The 19,620-nt window shown below is 41.7% G+C and overlaps 1 protein-coding gene across 6 annotated transcripts in view; it reads left to right on the top strand.

Annotated features, from left to right (window-relative positions):
- FGFR2 (fibroblast growth factor receptor 2) overlaps positions 1-19,620 on the top strand; it is a 78,237-nt gene that overhangs the window by 30,316 nt on the left and 28,301 nt on the right. For 4 of the 6 annotated variants that reach the window (XM_040438021.1, XM_040438019.1, XM_040438020.1 and 1 more), the window contains exons 3-6: positions 6,854-7,120; positions 7,566-7,646; positions 8,073-8,242; positions 15,739-15,862. In XM_040438021.1, coding sequence (XP_040293955.1) covers positions 6,854-7,120; positions 7,566-7,646; positions 8,073-8,242; positions 15,739-15,862 — 642 coding nt within the window. The remainder of the gene's footprint in view (positions 1-6,853; positions 7,121-7,565; positions 7,647-8,072; positions 8,243-15,738; positions 15,863-19,620) is intronic. The other 2 variants (XM_040438024.1, XM_040438022.1) reach the window with 1 other exon arrangement.

The raw sequence follows: 19,620 nt of genomic DNA, 5'->3' as shown, positions 1-19,620 counted from the left end.
CCTTTCATAGTGCCAGAGGGTGTAGGGAACTGCTGCTGCTCACTGGGGGTGAGGGATATCAGACCCTCACCAATTGGATATGAATAATCAGATAGGTCATCAATTTCAGGAGCCTGGGAAACCCCTTTAACTCTATATGCCGTCCTAAATTAGTTCATTTGTTAGGGAGTTATTTTTACATGCATGCAATGCACTCACGAGTATACATGTTCAGGTAGGATAATATAATGATTTTGAGAACAACTTCTGACCAGTGGCACATACTGATCACCAAAGTTTTATTTTTTTTCCTTTATGTAAAAGACATCATGCTCAGGCTATTGTATTAGTTCAGTCATTTAGGAAACTAGCAGAACTCTTACTGTGCTCTGGTTCATATTTCAAAATTCAAGCCCCCACCCCAAAAATGAAGCACATAATTATCTTCTAGAACATACATCAGGATATGAGGTGAACACTAGTGTTATTATGGGATTTAAAAGGAAGTTATACCAGAAGCTAAATAAAAATAGCTTAAGATGTGCATTCCTACTGATGTTTGAGCAAAGCTGACAGGTTTGACATTAGATTGCTCAAGAAGACTCCTGGCCCCCTTTTTAGGGGATGAAGAAGTTGAAAAGTAATAAATAAAGCTAAGTAATATTGATACCAGATATCCAGTCATACAGACTTAGGGTTCACTCTATTTTATGACATCATAAATCCTCCTGAAGTTCACTTTCAAGTTTCAATTTTATACTTTACGCCTAAAAAATAAGAACTATGGTTATTAGTGAGGGAGGGGGCAAGGGACATTCAAATGATTGATCCGTCAGATGGCTATCCGTCTGAACCTCAGGGGCTGAGGATAGTACGATGCATACTGAAACCCCTGCCTTGTCCACTCAGGTCATCAATTACCACCTGTATCATTATCCTAAGCTCCTTTTAGGGTTCTGTTGGTTGCTACAACAATCTGTCCATGTCGTTGACAGACACACCCCGAACAACTGAGCAGACCTTGCATAAAGTAGTAATCTCTGATGCCATAGAATTTTGGCTGTGTAGTACCTAGTAAGCAAATTTCAAATGCGCTACAGCTACTAAACCGGCAGTGGTATAAAGCTAGCCATGCACCTTAGATGTGTGTCTACTTAATCTGGTAACCTTCTATATGGGGATGGAGACCTCCCAAACTTCCCTTAATGGGAGTCCATGTTGGGGATAGAAAAGGGTCCAGCATGTTAGCCTTCAACATACCCTATCCCTTTATTCTTCAGGAGATAATCTGCCATCAGAGGTATCCAGGGTTGGACTGGCCCAGGGAATCCTCTGGTGGGCCCAAGCTCTGACAATAATGGATGCCTAAAAAAGTCCTGTATTCACAGAGGGTGGGCCCTTAGAATAATTTTCTCTGGGCCCAAGGGACTTCAGTCTGATGCTAGAGGTATCAGACAGCAGCTTTCTCCACTCTCCCTGGAAAGAACATGAGAACATATGCCCCCTTGGCTGGGCAGATCATGCAAGTGTAAAGGTCATCTGCAGAGAGAGCTCTCCAGTGCCTACGATATCTAGTGTATATGTCCAGCCTAAAATTCTTCAAAGCTATAAAACACATTTTATTTATTGAATTGATCTAAAGTAATATCCATTGTCAATTTTGCCCATGGTCAGATGATCAGAGACAAGTGTTTTGACTGAATTCCAATGCCATTAACCACTTTGCACGCTGGAACCAGTAGATACATTAGTACAGGGATGGCCAACCTGCGGCTCTCCAGCTGTTGTAAAACTACAACTCCCACCATGCCCTACTTTAGGCTGACAGCTGTAGGCGGTGTGGGCATGCTGGGAGTTGTAGTTTGCAACAGCTGTAGAGCCTCAATTTGGCCATCCCTGCATTAGTATATCCATAGATTAGCTATCTAAATCCATACACTCAAACACATTTGGACACACACATTATAATACTTTTTAATTGTTCATTTTTCCAAAGCATATTAAAATAACTACTGTGTACTGTAGAAGGGAGTTGTTGGCAAATATAAAGTATTTCTGAGGCAATCCACCAAGAACAGCTGCCATGCAGTCTCCTCAGCTGTAAAAAGATCTTGTGCCCTGCACACAGTACACAGAAAAGAGTTATATAAAGTCCACCATTATTGTACTGTGTGTATTGTATTGTATTGTATAGATGGTCATTTATACTAGTAGTACTCTGGACTAGTAGGGGATCACCCGTAGAGCACCTACCTGTCTCCAGCTCCTGCTACCAGTTGTATGTAAATAAACCTTAATTAGATATTCCAGTAATTTGAAGTTATCAGCTATCTAAAGGATAAGTATTAGATTGTGTGGGGTCCTGTCACTAGAATGGGGCGCCCGCTACCCCACGGGCCCCCGAAACGAACGAGCGGCAGATCGCGTATGCACACTGCTGCTCCATCCATCGCTATCGTGAATGGATAGCTGAGTACAGTCCTCGACTATAAGGACATGTCCCATAGAGATGAATGGAGTGGCACTATGCATGCTCGACCTGCTGCTCTGTTCATTTAGGGGGGATGGGGGGGGGCCCTGCAGGGTACCAGGTCCCCATTCCTGAGACTGGTGGGGGCTCCAGTGGTATCTTGTAGATAGGACATGGCTTTTAATTATCAGAATCCCGCTTTAATCATTGCCTAATGAGAAGTTTGGCAACTTATGATAAGTTTTTTTTTTTTTCAATTCCTCACACTTTTCAAGAGCTCAGCTTGCTTCAGTGAACAGAAACACTCTTCATCTATATTCAGAGGCTGAAAACCTCTACAGACCTATACACATTAGAGTTTGCTACAGTGTATCCAGTCCAGGCAATAAGAGAAACTACCAACTGATCCACTTTACTTACATTGATTCAATGTAGCAAGCAATTTGGGAAGAAGAGAGTAAGGCTACTTTCACATCTGCGTTTTTCGGACGAGGTTCTCAAAACCACCGGAAAACGCATCCGTTTGAATAATACAACCAGATGCATCTGTTCAGAACGGATCTGGTTGCATTATATTAAAAATGAATATGCCGGATCCAGCGTCGAATACCATTGTAAGTCAATGGGCACCGGATCTGTTTTTTTTTCGTGGTTTTTCAGTTTCCCATGCCGCACACAAAAATGCTGCTTGCAGTGGTTTTCTTTCTAATATGGGAACGCAGCAAAACGGAACGGAATGCATTCTGGTGCAATTCCTTCCGGTTTGTTCAGTTTTGTCCCCATTGACAATGAATGGGGACAGAACTGAAGCGTTTTCCTCTGGCTATGAGATCTTCTGCCGGATCTCAAAACCGGAAAGGAAAACACAGATGTGAAAGTAGTCTTACCCTGCTTATTTAGTTCATATAGATTTGCCTAGACTGGGTAGATTTGTAGCAAACTGACATTGGTGAAAATGATTCAATCTGTAGAAGACAATAAATAATCGTTCCTTTCACTGACAGGAAGCATGCCTCTTTAACATGGTTAAGGAATCAAACCATATTTCACAAAGTTTAGGCTTTATAGACAGAAAAAGAAAAAAAATGCTATTAAATTAAGGTTTAAGAAGGGTCTTTCATCTTTTGGTGACCGGTTTACGGTGTTAACCCATTGTCGGCCAGTTCACTTGTTATGAGCCAACAGGTGATGTCATCCTTGATAGATTGCATTCTCATGAATTCCAGGAAATTGTCTCCCAAAATTGTTGCCTTTCTACCATATGACATATAGAGTTAACTTTAAACATGTGGTCTTCTAAAAAAGAAGTAATTTATGAAATGATTTCTTATCTTTTGGTCCCTGTTGGGGCTTGTGCCCATACCTGTGAGCGGGGGCTGTAGTATTACTGGTGGAGACACCGCACCCATCCCTGTGTAAACACCCTTATGTAAACATTGAGACTCTCTATAGTTGACTTGTCTTGCTTTGCATTGAGAGCAGACCAGCCATGACCAAGTACAGCATGTACAGGTATTTAACTTCTGCTAGGTTGCAAGAAACCTGACTAGCTGTGGATTACACAGGACTGCAGGGCCAAAGAGCTACATTACATCATGTGAAAGGCAAACCAAGGTCCATCCTGATCCATCCAATATGGGCACATGGACCTCACTGAGGGAAGTTTCCTGCTCTAACAGCCATCGTAGGGAGCTACTCTACAGCTGGCCATGCAGATTCGATAGCTGTAAACCATACCCATTCATTTTGGTGGGAACAGCTGACCATCTAAGGCTATGTTCACATATATGTTGTGGACTCCAGGAGAGGATCGGAATACCGGAGTTCAGCATATCTGGTATAGCCGAACACCGCTGCGTGCCACTCGATCACGATTGACTATAATGGGATCCAGATGGCTTTCAGCTGGACAAAAGTACTGCATACAGCTGTATTTTTCCAGCAAAAGCCGGCATTTATGCTGGAAAACCATTGTTTCCAATTATAGTTAATGTGGATATGGTGGTGTCTGGCTGTACCGGATACAATGAACTCCGGTGGTTTGCTCCTCTGCCGGAACAGACTACTGGAGTTCACAATGCATATACGACCGAGCCTAAAGGCCCTATTACATGGGCAGATAGAGCAGATGATTGTCTGGAGGGAAGCGTTCCCTCCCATTAATTGCCTGCTCGCTAGAGGAGAAGACTTCTGCTATTACATGCAGGGATCTCCTCCTCAGTACAGGGACGAGCGATCGCTAATGCATTGTCCCTATACTGTCTCATTGTTTGCCAGCAGTAGAGCGCCTATTACACGACGAGGTCTGCCGCTGGCAAACCAGGATTTTTTTAACATGTTAAAAGATCCTGATTACCTGATGAATGAGGGTAATCTGCTGCCATATTACACTGTCAGATCGTCCGAATGCTCGTTAGAAATCATCTTAACAATAATTTGCCCGTGTAATAGGGCCTTTAATTTGTTTTGTGTTGTCCTAACCTTCCCCCAATTGCAGATATTAGGGGAATGAAAGTCTGACACTGGCAGCACTGATTAGATGATGTCAGACTGTGCAGGGACACTCCCCCATCTGGTAACACCCATCTGGACCTTCATCGCAAACTGCTAGTAACTTATTCACAACTTCTAGCAGGAATAATAGACTAATGGCACATCATAGTCATAAGAATAGATGACATTTCAGGAGAGGGGACAGGTCCTAAAGTTTGTCTGAAGCAATATGTTAATGCCTAACTGGGGACCATGTCCCACTTCTTCTCAGGATTTGTGGGGGTCTTAACTGCTGTGTACTTGCTAATCTGACCTTTTTTGACATCTGATTGAAATAAAAAATGCTTTTTTAGTAGTTGTAGTTTGAAATATAAATTTTTTTATGTCCCTGAAGAAGATTTTCTAGTTCAGAGTATGTTCAGCATGTCTCTAAGGTGTCTAAGATTGCTTCCTAACAAACATGAGACCCCAAAGGTTTATCCTACCAAGAAGTGAGAGCAGCCATACCTTTTCTCTTATACTTATGTCTGAAGGAGTAAGCCTCTCACTCGACTATCTCCTTCTAAGGGCATGCACGGAAATTGGGAACACAATTCTCTCTCTTCACTTTAGTGAATTCCGTGGTATATAACTGCAGGGAGCGTCTCCTGTGTCAGCTGGAGTTAATTAAAAAGCACTGCAGCTTTTACCAAAAGGGTTAATGTCAAAGTGATAGCTGTAAGTGAAAACCGCTTCATCCCTCAGATATGCAACCTAGTATAGCTAAAGCAGGCAGATTCCTCAAGTCAATTTAATTTTGAACCAAAAGGATGATCCTTACCAGGTTCCAATTACATTGCCGTCGTAACCAAAACAGATGGTCACTTAAGTAAAGTGCTAGCAGGAGGCTCAATGGAGCTGATAACTTGGTGCAGTGGTGTCATTCTGAGAAATTAATTTGTAGCTTCATCACACTATCGTTTTAATATATGTTTTAAGGCTCCAAAATTTGAAGTCATTCTGTATGCTATATGCACCTTGTAATCTAAAATTTAGGGTTGCAATGGTTGGAGTGAGGGCTGGGAGATCATCTGTTGTCATATATAACTGAGATATGATATATGACGTAGGTACTGTAACCAAACCTTTTTTGATGTAGTACATACATATAAAATACTCAGGGGTGGATACAGGAACAATCTATAACCCCTTGGTCTCTAATAGCTAATCATGGAGCACATATCCACCCTCAGTCTACCAGTAATTCTCAGCCTGTCAATATCTGATCCATGAGGGTCCGACACCCAATGCCCCTGCTAATCAGCCGTTTCAGGGTAGCTCCGTAGCCCGAAGTTGGAGCCACTGGATGGAGCGGGTTATTGCAGCCATCACTTCAATGGTAGCAGTGCTACAGTGACCAACTCAGTCCACAATACAATGGGCAGAGCTGTGTTGCTTGGGCACCACAGCTACCTTGAAACAGCTGAATGGTCGGGTTGCAAGGTGTCGGACCCCTCACGATCAGATATTGATGAGGAGAGGCCGTCAATAGTAAAATCCTGGACAACCCCTTAACTCAGTCCTTTACATGCAATACAAGTGACAGTAGGGAGCTGTTTTTAGGATGGCAGTGGCTTCTTTACCATCTGCACAGGCTGTACATAGGGTATGTCCATCCCTGGATGTAAGGGATGTTACAGCTAGCAAATTGTGGGTAAATAAAATGGAAGGGTGCACTGTGTGTCTGGAGCTTTTTGGTGTTGCTACTACTATAATGCATGGTTTGTTTTAACCTCACTAATATCTCTGCATAGCTTGTACACCAGCAAGTAGGACCTGCACTGCTTGCTGAGGATTGATTTGCTGTGGGTGCTTCACTGACATTTGGTGTCTTTCCATTTTCTGCTGCTTTTCCTCTATCCTTCCATGCAGAACCTCCAACCAAATACCAAATCTCCCAGCCGGATGTTTTTACCGTTAGCCCCGGCAAGCCACTTGATCTGCGCTGTCCTTACAACAACGTGTCCCTGGTGGTTTGGACTAAGGATGGGGTGAAATTAGAATCCGGCAATAGGACGGTGATTGTTATCAACTACTTGCTGATAAACGAGACGTCCCTCAGGGATTCAGGGCTGTACGCCTGTGCAGTGCATAAAGGCGGCCAAAGCAATGCACATTTCTTCCTTGTGAATGTCACAGGTGAGTGACTGGAGAAGGGAAGTGTATCCTATCAGACCATAATACTCTGTATGTCATCGTCATTTTGCTGCAAACAATGGCCTGGATTTAACAATTTGTCATTGAAAAGATAAACGAGCCCTCCAATTTTTTCTTTATCCCTGGTCTGAATGCACATTAAGGAATTTGACCCTTACAATTTGTACCTCCTTTTGGGATATCCAAGAACTATGAAAAGATCCTCCAAGCTCTTGGGTGGAAGAACTGTAGAATCACTGCATGCGGTGTTAGCTTACTTCTATGCTGCACAGCTTTCTGAAGGTCACTTGCATAAGTACTGATGTTTGGTCTTTAGACCTGACCACATTAATGTAACCCACGTCCAATTTCCGAATGTAACGTCTATGTTACTATTCTAATTCCGGAGCAGTTCTGGTCATGCTGTATGATGTTCTTTCTGTTTCAGAGGCTAGCTCTTCAGGAGACGATGAAGATGACAACGACAATGATGTTGCTGAAAATGTCATCAATGACAACAATAATATCAGTAAGTGTGTGACTGGGCGCTCCTGTTTTGTACATGGATCATAACCGTCCACCATAATGGGGTTCCCAAGCCTGGTCTAGCTTTACTACCAGAACATGTTCTTTTTCTTGACATAAACCACATACGAAGCACTCGGAAAGTCTTCAAACCAAGAGCTAAATTTCAACTGTTACAGCAAAGGTTCTGAATACGTATGTCCATGTAAAATATATAAAATTATATAAAACAATAAGTTCTGTTTTCACTTTTTCATTATGGGATATTGACTACAGATTGATAGAGGGAAACTTGATCTTTTTTATTTAAGCACAAGGCTGCAACATAGCAAAATGTAAAAAAAATGTGAAAGTGTCTGAAAACCTTCCGAATGTGTTGTATCAACTCCAAGAAACCAATTACAAAAATGGTATCTTCTCTATTTTATAGAGGCTCCTTACTGGACCAATCCTGAGAAAATGGAGAAAAAACTTCATGCTGTTCCAGCTGCCAATACAGTGAAGTTACGCTGCCCGGCTGCAGGGAACCCTCTTCCTACCATGAGGTGGCTGAAGAACAATAAGGAGTTCAAACAAGAGCATCGGATCGGCGGGTACAAGGTAAAATGATGTTTTATTATCTATGTAAAGACCCTATGGGACCATAGCACCTTTCTTCATAAACACAGTGAATGTGTAGAGCCAGGGGGGTACAAATGTGGCTCTTTTCTCCTAGATATGACTACTTAGCACTTGGTTTTATGGTTACTTTTATATTTCTCTCTGCTTGCCAGTTTGGTCATTTATGATGTCATGGACATTTACTCCTTTGTGCCTATTTAATTTGGAACATTATTTTGAATATATATTTGGTAATATAAAATGTGGTATCTTTGTAGTATATACTGTATTCATTGCTTTAGTTCAGGTTTAATTTGTAAAAAATAAAATAAAAAAATTATCCTTTTCTTATGTGGAGACTATCAACAAGTTGTTGTCAATGGATCTGTTTTGTTTATGTCTCTTTTAGGCGCATTAAGTGCATAATAAGGTTTTATTACAAATAAAGCTTCTAACAGAAGATACAGCTGGTGGCAATTGAAGATTTCAACTGAGCGCGGGCGACCACTCTGCAATTGCCATGCCCCCTGCACTTTGATTGACAGGGCAAGGCAGTGTAAATGTGATCACACCTGCCTGGCCCTGTCAATCAAAGTACAGAGGGCATGGCATTTGCAGAGAGAGCCGAGTCTCTAGGACAGTGATAGCTAACCTTCCGCACTCCAGCTGTGTTAAAACTATGACTCCCAAGATGCCCCCTTGCTTGGCTGTTCTCAGAACGCCATAGAAATGAATGGAGCATGCTGGGAGTAGTAAGTTTCAGCACAGCTGGCGTGCCGGAGGTTATCTATCACTGTCCTAGAGACTCGGCTCTCTCTGCAACTGCCACGCCCTCTGTACTTTGATTGACAGGGCCAGGCAGGTGTGATCACATTTACACTGCCTTGCCCTGTCAATCAAAGGGGGAATGGCAATTGCAGAGTGGTCGCACGCGCTCAGTTGAAATCTTCAATTGCCACCAGCTGTATCTTCTGTTAGAAGCTGTGGAAAGAGCCACAGCAGAAAGGACATGTTCCCTGAGCTGCCAGCCTGAAATAAATCTAGCAAAACAATTAGAGCTGTGATGGCTAACCTCCGGCACTGCAGCTGTGGTAAAGCTGTGACTCCCAAGATGAACACTTGCTTGGCTGTTCTCAGAACTTCATAGAAATGAATGAAGCATGCTGGGAGTCGTAGTTTCACCACAGCTGGAGTGCCGGAGGTTAGCCATCACTGGTATAGGTCATCAGTAACTGATCATTGGGGGTCCAACTCCTGGGACCACTACTGATCAGGCGTTTGAAGAGGCTTCATCGCTTCTCACAGCATACTGAGCATAGCACTGTATATTAAATAGTGGCTGTGCTTGGTATTGCAGCCCTGACCCATCCATTTGAATGGTACTGAGCTGCACAAAGGCCATGGGACCTATGAATGTGACATCACTGGTCTAGGTAAACGTCGTGGCTCTTACCAGAGTGCCATGACCTCTTCAAACAGCTGACCAGCAGGGGTCCTGGGAGTTGGACCCCAACAATCAGTTATTGATGATCTATTCCAAACGTAGGTAATTGATATTGTACTCTGAAAATATCTTTAAATTACTGGTCAGTGATTTGATTTGGTGCAGATTAAAGGGCCAATTTCAGTTAGATTGCAGACCTCTTAATATATATATTTTTCTCTTAATTACAAATATTTAATTTTATGTAGGTAATAAAAGAGACAGGTGCACAGCAGTTATCAGACCAATAGTCATTAACAAGGGCAATTACCCGTAACGGCAGCAGTAGCTTTAGATATGATGGCAGTGTTTGGGTGTGTTGGGACTTTGTCTGGCCATAATGTTACTAAGTGGAGTAGTTTAGCAAGTAAATATTTTTTTTTTTTTTTTTTTCATCTGCATCTACTAGATAAAAATGCCTCTTTAAGAATGACTCTTTTTAAGAATGCAAGATGTAGTCACAATAACAGAAGGGGTAACTTCCTATGGATGGGCTGTTTAGATGCCCAGGAAGTGTAGAGACTGAAAATATATTCATGCTTGTTTAATCAGGATGTCCCTTGGCCTTAAAAAAAAGTCTTCTGTTTTACATTATGGAGATGTTAAGGGCTTTGATCTCTTCCTCGAGTCGGAGGTCTTCATGAAAACATATGAAATCATGATTAGCATCAGTAGATTGAATGTAGACCATAACAAAGAGGGTTTATTTTTATTTTTACTAACTATACATTAGGACCCCATTGGGGATCACTGAGGAACAGAAAATGGTCATACTACATTCACTTCTGTTGGGTGGTAAACATATTTTTTTCTACTGGCCATTCTGTGGACAGACCCATTCAAAACAAAGATAACTTTATTTGTTGGCAGCTATGAATATTAAAGTACTTACCATAGTCAACCTCCAAGACCCTTTAGGAACATGCAAAACTTTGGCCTGTATAAACCTGTGACCACCTAAACAAGCATATAAAATCTGACCAAGAGTCACACAAGATGTCGAAATGTAGGGGAAAAATATCCCATGCTTATGTGCGATGAATTAAGTGGGGGTGGGTGTGAAGTGATTCTAGGTACGCCACTATTATCGCCGCTATAGCTATAGTGATATTGTAAAAAAAGAAAGTGAAAAATCCTGAAAACCCTAATTTTGTACAGTCAGACTTGTACTTCTACTTTTGACATGCCAACATACATCAGCTTTAATGGTGTTTTAATTGCTCATTTGTGTATGTCAATGTGTACACTGTGGTTCCAGAAAGCCCTTCAGTTGCCCAGACAGAGTTATCATTGTTAGGTGCAGTAACGTACAGTGAGGAGGTGGTGGTCCTTAAAAGTCTATTCAGCACTCTGTGCAATACTTCAGCACCTTGACTCATGCTCTAATTCTGCTCTGTGGTTTGTGTAATGTATGTGTGTTTTTTTTTCATGTGCTTTTGTCTGTTGGAGTTCATACGTGAGCTTTTAGACAGCTGCGTGTTGGTACTTGCGATGGTGCCCGTGTGTTTTCACTGCACATTTTTATAGCAATATGTAAGTGGCGAACCCCTCCACAGGCTGGTCTCCCTCCCCGTCTGCAGTGTATATGTAAGCACTCCTGGGCGTGCGTTCAACAGCTGTTGTGTGTGTTTTCTCTTGTGTAAATTACGGTGTTGGACATGTAACTACTCTTTGTATTCTCTGCTCACTTTTACCTGTGTCCTGGTTCTACAGTTTTGTTCTATTTGTGTTTGCTTTTCTTCTTTGCTGATGATGAGTGGCAGAGCCATTTGTAACCCTGGTCATAATAAACAGTATAAATGATCAGAGACTACTAATTTGTCTGTATAAAAGTAACTGCTGTGAGTAAGGAACCCAAACTTAGAAATTTAGAGCAACTTTTCAAATATTAAAAAATCTGATTGATCTTGAACTGTCATGCAGTGTATATTTCAATTAGGGAGTCATTTCTGCGAGAAAGGGCTAATACTCGAAAGGCTTAATGTAGAGCATACATCTTGAAATATGCAGAACATCTACAAAGAATATACAGGTTAGAGATTTACTATATTTACATCTCTTTTTACACTGCTGAGATACAGGTTATAGTCCTATGAGGGCAGCCAAGTTTTGGGTATTATTTTATGGTGGGTGGAACACATACGAGAGAGGCAGGGTTCTCATTTCTGCTGTTGGGTTGGTTGCCGTACCTAGGTTTACTTCACTGGGAGCAATGGTTCAGTTCATTGCCTCACTCTGTATCTAAACACAGTAAACCAGGAAGAGTGGCATGTTGGAACCTCCACGGCAGTCAGCACACCAACCACATGTTCTGGTTTGCACCTCCTTTCCTCTTAGCTATGTTCCTGAAGAAGCTGCTTAGGAATCTGGTCAGGTATTTCCATCTCATGTTGGATCCTGTAAAGTTCCACCTAAAGATTTTATGACTAGGTTAGTGTTGATCAGATATAATGTCTTGAGAACAGCTTGATGGAGGTATCTGTGTCCAAGATGAGTCCAGCTGCCAAAATTGTCCATGGCAGCGTGAAAAATGAGACCATCGATCAGATAGTGATGTTGCGCATAATACAGTATGGAGGGCAAAACAAATTTCATCATTTTACTACTACATATTTCTACATGGTACTCTGTAAGGATGACATGCTGGGAGTGGTTGTAATGTGAAGCAGGTGGTTACTTGACTGCAAATGAACTCAAATATGAAGCTGGGAAATGGATGGAAGTATCAAAGATCAGTGGTTTTCTGTGGACCATGGGTCCATGGTGAGACCATCTAAGTATGCCCTATTTTGTCCATGATTACAGATCCTTCAAGCACATTATAGTCTATGTGTCTGTGAAAAACACAAACACAACACAGATGCCACGTTATGTTTCCACGAACCATTGGTAGTAGATACGCTGGAAATTTATTTTCAGTCTTGCAGTGCCCGTGGAATATGGATGACATGTGGAGTGGAAATAAACGGGCACACGGACCAAACGCAGGTCCTTCACGGACGAACCACTGACCCTCTTGTAATGGATATCATCACAGACACGAACGTGTGAAGTCCCTAATGTTGATGGAAACATTTACAGGGATTATAGGATTTGATTGTTTTCCCATTAGCTTGATTACCATCAGAAGGCAGAGAAAAATTTAAATAAAAAAATATAAATCCATATTTTTCTTCATAGCTGTATGATCTTTTCCCAGAATACAGCAAAATGTATCTAGTTTGACAGATATTTTCTTCTGCCATGCCAACAGTTTTTTGAGATTTGTGCCCACCTATACCATGCCTGGAGTGGAAAACAATCCATGATGATCACAAGACCCAGTATTTCCTTGTCAGCCCTTCCCAAAAACCAAACTAGCTTAATTTCAGGACTTGGGTTTAACATTAACAGAATTCTGTTCCCACATCTGCTGGCCCCGATAAGTCGTTCCCGCCACTGCCCTTTCTACACAGGTTGATGAAGGTAAATAAAAGACTGAACAAACAGTTTAATCACTGGGAATTGCCTGAGTACACAGCGCTGATTGTAGCTGAAAAGACAGCCCTGGAATGAAGGGCGAGTGTCCTGGAATTTAGCAGACCAGGGGTATGCTGCTCTGTTTTCTACAGCCTTGAACCCACTGACATGCCTCCTTGCACCTAGAAGAAAGCTACTCATATTTATTTGTCTAGGCCTCCTTTGCCTTCTAGAGGAGTCAGGATTAAGAGATCACTGGTGATTGACAGTGAATGGCTTTAACATATTTAATAGAAAGCCAGAAGCTGGGATGGGAGCTACAACACTTGACACTTGGACTGTTGGGGCATGTAGAGCCTCATCCTACTGGGGTGATTGTATTTTTTTACCGTGCATGCCTGAGCGACACAGGTGGATTTATCCTGAGTGACCCATTAGCTAGAGATTAGCAAAGAAGCTCTGGAATGCAATTTTAACATGGAATATTACTGACGCTCTGTTGAAGATTTAATCTTCTAATCACTATTACCCTCTGGTAATCTGCTTTATTGCTCCTCAAACTCCCTATTGCTCAGTCAACTATAGCATTAAGGAGAATTATGTAAAATTCTATACTCCATCTTAGACATTGATGGCATATTGCTAGGATATGCCATCAATGTGAGATAGGTGCGAGTTCCTACACCTATCTCCAGAACAGGCCCCCGAAATGGGGGAGAGTGCACTGTGCAAGTGAGGCCACCCTACATTCACCACTATGCGTATTTTGAGCGCTGGCTCGGCTATTTCCGTCAGTCCCATAGTGGTCAATAGAGAAGTGGCTGGGAATTCACAGTGTGGTCTCCATTCACTGCTGTGGGATGACCTAAAGCCTGTTTTCGAAATTCCCATAGCAGCATGGTGCACATGCGTGATGTGCTCTCCTTCATTTCAGGGGCCCTGTTTTGGAGATGGGAGTGTGTCCTAGAATGGGTCCCATTCTTATCTCACACTAATGGCATATGCTTGCAATGGGCCATCAATGTCTAAGATGGGCTAACCCCTTCAAGGTACCCTTACACTTCTTATAGCCGTCGGACAACTTTTCTGTTCGGCCTTTAGACTTCTAGTAGCACTCCATTGGAATACATAATATGTCAGAGATTGGTTTATATGTCAGGTGATGTCCATACTTACTTTGCTTCCTATTGGTTAAAGGCCATCAAACACATTAGTGTATTGTGGGGCCAACAGTCTGTGTGTGGGGAGCTCCCGACTTGAATGAAGTGAATATTTTCGCCAGAGGTGTCTGGCAGCGGCCTTGTCCCCTCTGCCCCATTGAATACACATACACGTTTACCCGAACCAAATGTATATGTGTATGATGGGGGGGGGGGGGGGGGGGTCGGGGGAATGATCGTTTGGCCAACAGTTTTTGAATGTGTATGGCCGCCTTAAGTGTGACTTTTTATTTAGTGAGGTTGGCCATACACATATGATTCCCGGCAGCCAAATCTGACCATTTCAATGGGATCAGATGCCCATCTAATGTGCAGGAGGGCATCATGTCTCCACTTCAACGGCAGATGTTGGTGGAAAGAAGGGTCGGAAATGTTGGATTTCAATATGCAGATCATTTTGTTCTCAGATGAGCTGCTGTTAGGTGTCTGGCAGCGGCTTACTCTCCTCTCACTATTGAGAACACGCTCCGTATTAAATATTCACATGCTGCATTTTTTGCCAATTTCTGATAAAGAATATCAAGCCAAGTAATTTGCTATGTAAGTGAAGGGGGTTTTGCAAATTTTAGGAAAACGGAGAGGTAAAACATTTGGATCAAAAGGCCGGAATAAATTCCTGTAATACATTTTTTATTTTTATTTTTTACTTTGAACGTGTCACACATATTGAAGCACTTTTTTTTCAAGGTGAATCATTCTGTACATGAAACCTAAGGCATGAGGAACGTTCTGGGATTCCTTCAGTGACATTAAGAGCCATTGCATAGTCTGGATTCCCCTGATCAGAACTGTCCCTCAACACCCTAAAATGATTTCACAATATGAGCTGCTGACAGAGCAGAGGTCTCTGCTGAATAGGACTTTGTATACTCTGAAAGGAGGCTTGTTATTCCATTAAAATAAAGCGATACCTGTTCCCCCTTCCCCCACTCCATGCCATCACCGGCTCCCCTCCCCTCCTCTGCATTCCTCTGTCTCTCAGCTCTCTGCAATTCTTTCTTGATAGATAGAAATTCATTCTGCAATTACATTAGGGACCGTTAATAGGCACCAGATTTTTTTTTCTATAAGTTTGAAGCGTGGAGAGAAACTAACTGTGCCGCCTCCCTCATCAATGATGATTATAGTCCAAGTATCAGAAGACTTGTGCATGTATAGAAGTAGCAGAGCTGAACCTGCATAGTGATACTCAGACTTGTAGATTTGGTTGTACTTTTGTCCTCTCGATTGCTTAAGTATTTTTTATGAGGTTGAGTGACAATTATGTTGGAGCCATATCTGAGGTGTAAAGAGGCTATTGTCTATAAATTTTTTTACAACTTTTGTCTCTTCAGGTCCGTAATCAGCACTGGAGTTTGATTATGGAAAGCGTTGTTCCATCAGACAAGGGTATATACACTTGCATTGTAGAGAATGAATACGGGTCAATCAACCATACGTACAGCCTTGATGTCATAGGTGAGTAACAGATGTCCCAAAATTCAGTATGATCACCTAGGTTCTTATAGTAGTCAAATGCAAAAAAACCCGGAAGAATGCATCGATAAAAATATGGACCGCCTAACTGAATAATCTCTCCTAAAACATTGGAACAAATATATTTTTTGGGTTAGTTTTCCATCAAAGTGGCGGCCTTTTCTTGGACGTGTACCATGGTTCTAAAAGATGGCTTGTACAAATATATGAAGTAGAAGTAGTACAATGATGTATTGAACTTTACCTGGAGCATTGCAGTAAAGGGCAAAAGAAACATGCAAAGCCTCAGATGTTCCAGCAAGTATGACAGGTATGTGTGAACACTTCCTTCACACATACCAGAGCAAAGTAAATTTAGTATAGAAATGTCATAAGAATACAATATTTTAACCTTTAAATTTTTTTTTTCCAAAGGTAGATTTAAAAAAAAAAAAAACACTTGCGGTGACAAATTATGCAGGCAGTGTTATATATTTATCAAAGCATTGACGCCACTTTTATAGCATAAAAAAGGCACTAATTGTGGTGGAGACCATATTTGCATTATAATTTTTAGCTTTTTACACTTCTTGAAAAGTGGTTAGAAAACCTTGCCAGTTGCAACCTGACAGATTTATTATCATTTATGGCAAATTTGATTTTCCGGTGCATGGACTGCCAGAAGAAGCGCCAAATGCCTCTTAATAAATAAATATGGTGCGTTTCACCCCAACAGACTTTAGACTAAGACTGGCATAAGAATCACTGGTCTCTGTAAATTTGGTCCAACGTATCCACAAGTATGTAAATATGGCCCATGAGAGTGTGTAACCTTATTTGCTCCAGATGTTCTTCAAAAATGTGTCCTAGTATGTTAGGTTTGATGAACTGTAGTCTAGGTAAGTAGGTGCTGTCACTTCCCACAAAGTGGCACAGTTATAAAAGAAAACCTTCTCCTTGTCAACACCTGAAAGGGGTTGTATGTAAAAAAACATGACTGCTTGTTTTTAAGACTGAACGCCACTCTTCTTCTTGGACTTATTTTTGTATAAAAAAGAGAAATTGGGCTGAGCTGGAATACCAAATCCAGCCCATCAACTAGAATATATCTCTTTCTTGAGGTTGACCATTTTCACTCCTATAGGCAGTTATCTGTAGTCTACCCTTCAAACTAGGTCTGCATCACCTAGGACAGAGCCAAGTGGTTATGTCAGGGTATTTGAGTACCCATTTATTCTATGACTTCCCAAATGTTAAACCTGACACACTATCATAGAGGGCGGCCAGGAGCCGAGGAGGAAAATTCCAAACAAGTCTCCAGGAATAGGTTCTCCTTCCTGCCAAACTGGGCCCAGTAGTGCCATAGCTTACACAGTAAATTAGTTAAATTCAGCACTGCTTTCGCACTTACACAAAGGACTGCTTTGTACGAGGCTAGATGGGCTTTTGGCATGTGTATGTACCATTTCAAGGTAAAGAAATAGCCTTGCTTTAATAAAAGCTATACGTTTGAATCCAGCACGCTTGTGTCTTATGTAATCTTTGGCTTTCTTGGTGTTGTCAAACTACACCTTCCATCATCTGCCTCTTACCTGCCAAATGTATTCCTCCTCAGTAACATAACCTAGGAGGAGCAACTTTTTTTTAAACTTTCGCCAACGTCTCAAAAGCAACTTATGGACCCAGTGAGGATCTGGTTTCTTCTATAACAATATCCTGTAATAAATTGTACCTCTCACCTCCATTTTACATGTATTGTACCAGTATTATAGGATTTGTTTTCATTGTACTGTGATAAGGTCCATTTATTTTTTACTACCATGGCGGAAGGTGTAGGCAGGGTGAGTCAGTACAATGCTGCATATTATGATGTTCAGTACCATGTGATAATGGATAGGCCAGGTGTACTGTTCTGGTACTTTTGCCAACACGGAGCTTATGTTAAACCTTTCCTGCATTTAATGCAGACAATGAGTGATAGGATACAGAATAAAGGCCTGATATTCTACATGATAACAGGAAGAAAGTAGAGGGCACTATGTGCTGTAGGTTTATATGCGCTAAAGAGGTGAGAATGTGCAGGATAATATTCTGTTGACTGTTGAAGACCAGATTGCTAGATGTTCATTCTGTGTGTGCTCTCCTGCCCTGACTTGCCTGTTCTGCAGGTAGGGGAGAAGTTGTTGACATATATCAAGAATGGTTCGGTGAGCTGGAAGCTGAGACATGACTGTGCAGAGTTTGAGAAGCTGGAGGCATCTTTAGCACTGTGACTGTTGCCACATACGATATGGTTATGAATGCCAGGAGAGAACCAAGCCTAGTAGTAGTAGCAGAAGCACTATCAACCGTAGTAGAAGAAAACATAATAGTAATAGAAGTAGTAGTAGTAGAAAACGTAGTAGTAGCAGAAGCAGTATCAAAAGTAGTAGTAGTAGATAACTTAGTAGTAGTAGTAGAAAACAGTAGTAGTAGACATTGTAGCAGTAGTAGAAATAGTATTAGTAGTAGTAGTAGTAGTAGAAAACATAGTGATAGAAGTAGTAGCAATTTTAAAAATCGTAGTAGAAGTAGTAGTAGAAGAAAATGTAGTAGTAGACAACATGGTAGAAAAAGTAATAGAAGTAGAAGAATCTTTTTAAAATCACTAATATACACTGCGTGCAGAATTATTAGGCAAATGAGTATTTTGACCACATCATCCTCTTTATGCATGTTGTCTTACTCCAAGCTGTATAGGCTCAAAAGCCTACTACCAATTAAGCATATTAGGTGATGTGCATCTCTGTAATGAGAAGGGGTGTGGTCTAATGACATCAACACCCTATATTAGGTGTGCATAATTATTAGGCAACTTCCTTTCCTTTGGCAAAATTGGTCAAAAGAAGGACTTGACAGGCTCAGAAAAGTCAAAAATAGTGAGATATCTTGCAGAGGGATGCAGCATTCTTAAAATTGCAAAGCTTCTGAAGCGTGATCATCGAACAATCAAGCGTTTCATTCAAAATAGTCAACAGGGTCCCAAGAAGCGTGTGGAAAAACCAAGGCGCAAAATAACTGCCCATGAACTGAGAAAAGTCAAGCGTGCAGCTGCCAAGATGCCACTTGCCACCAGTTTGGCCATATTTCAGAGCTGCAACATCACTGGAGTGCCCAAAAGCACAAGGTGTGCAATACTCAGAGACATGGCCAAGGTAAGAAAGGCTGAAAGACGACCACCACTGAACAAGACACACAAGCTGAAACGTCAAGACTGGGCCAAGAAATATCTCAAGACTGATTTTTCTAAGGTTTTATGGACTGATGAAATGAGAGTGAGTCTTGATGGGCCAGATGGATGGGCCCGTGGCTGGATTGGTAAAGGGCAGAGAGCTCTAGTCCGACTCAGACGCCAGCAAGGTGGAGGTGGAGTACTGGTTTGGGCTGGTATCATCAAAGATGAGCTTGTGGGGCCTTTTCGGGTTGAGGATGGAGTCAAGCTCAACTCCCAGTCCTACTGCCAGTTTCTGGAAGACACCTTCTTCAAGCAGTTGTACAGGAAGAAGTCTGCATCCTTCAAGAAAAACATGATTTTCATGCAGGACAATGCTCCATCACACGCGTCCAAGTACTCCACAGCGTGGCTGGCAAGAAAGGGTATAAAAGAAGAAAATCTAATGACATGGCCTCCTTGTTCACCTGATCTGAACCCCATTGAGAACATGTGGTCCATCATCAAATGTGAGATTTACAAGGAGGGAAAACAGTACACCTCTCTGAAC

The sequence above is a fragment of the Bufo bufo genome, chromosome 6, assembly GCF_905171765.1.
Source record: "Bufo bufo chromosome 6, aBufBuf1.1, whole genome shotgun sequence".
NCBI classification, from domain to species: domain Eukaryota; kingdom Metazoa; phylum Chordata; class Amphibia; order Anura; family Bufonidae; genus Bufo; species Bufo bufo.
The sequence above is the reverse complement of the archived record's forward strand: the minus strand, read 5'-3'. Positions and strand labels throughout refer to the sequence as shown.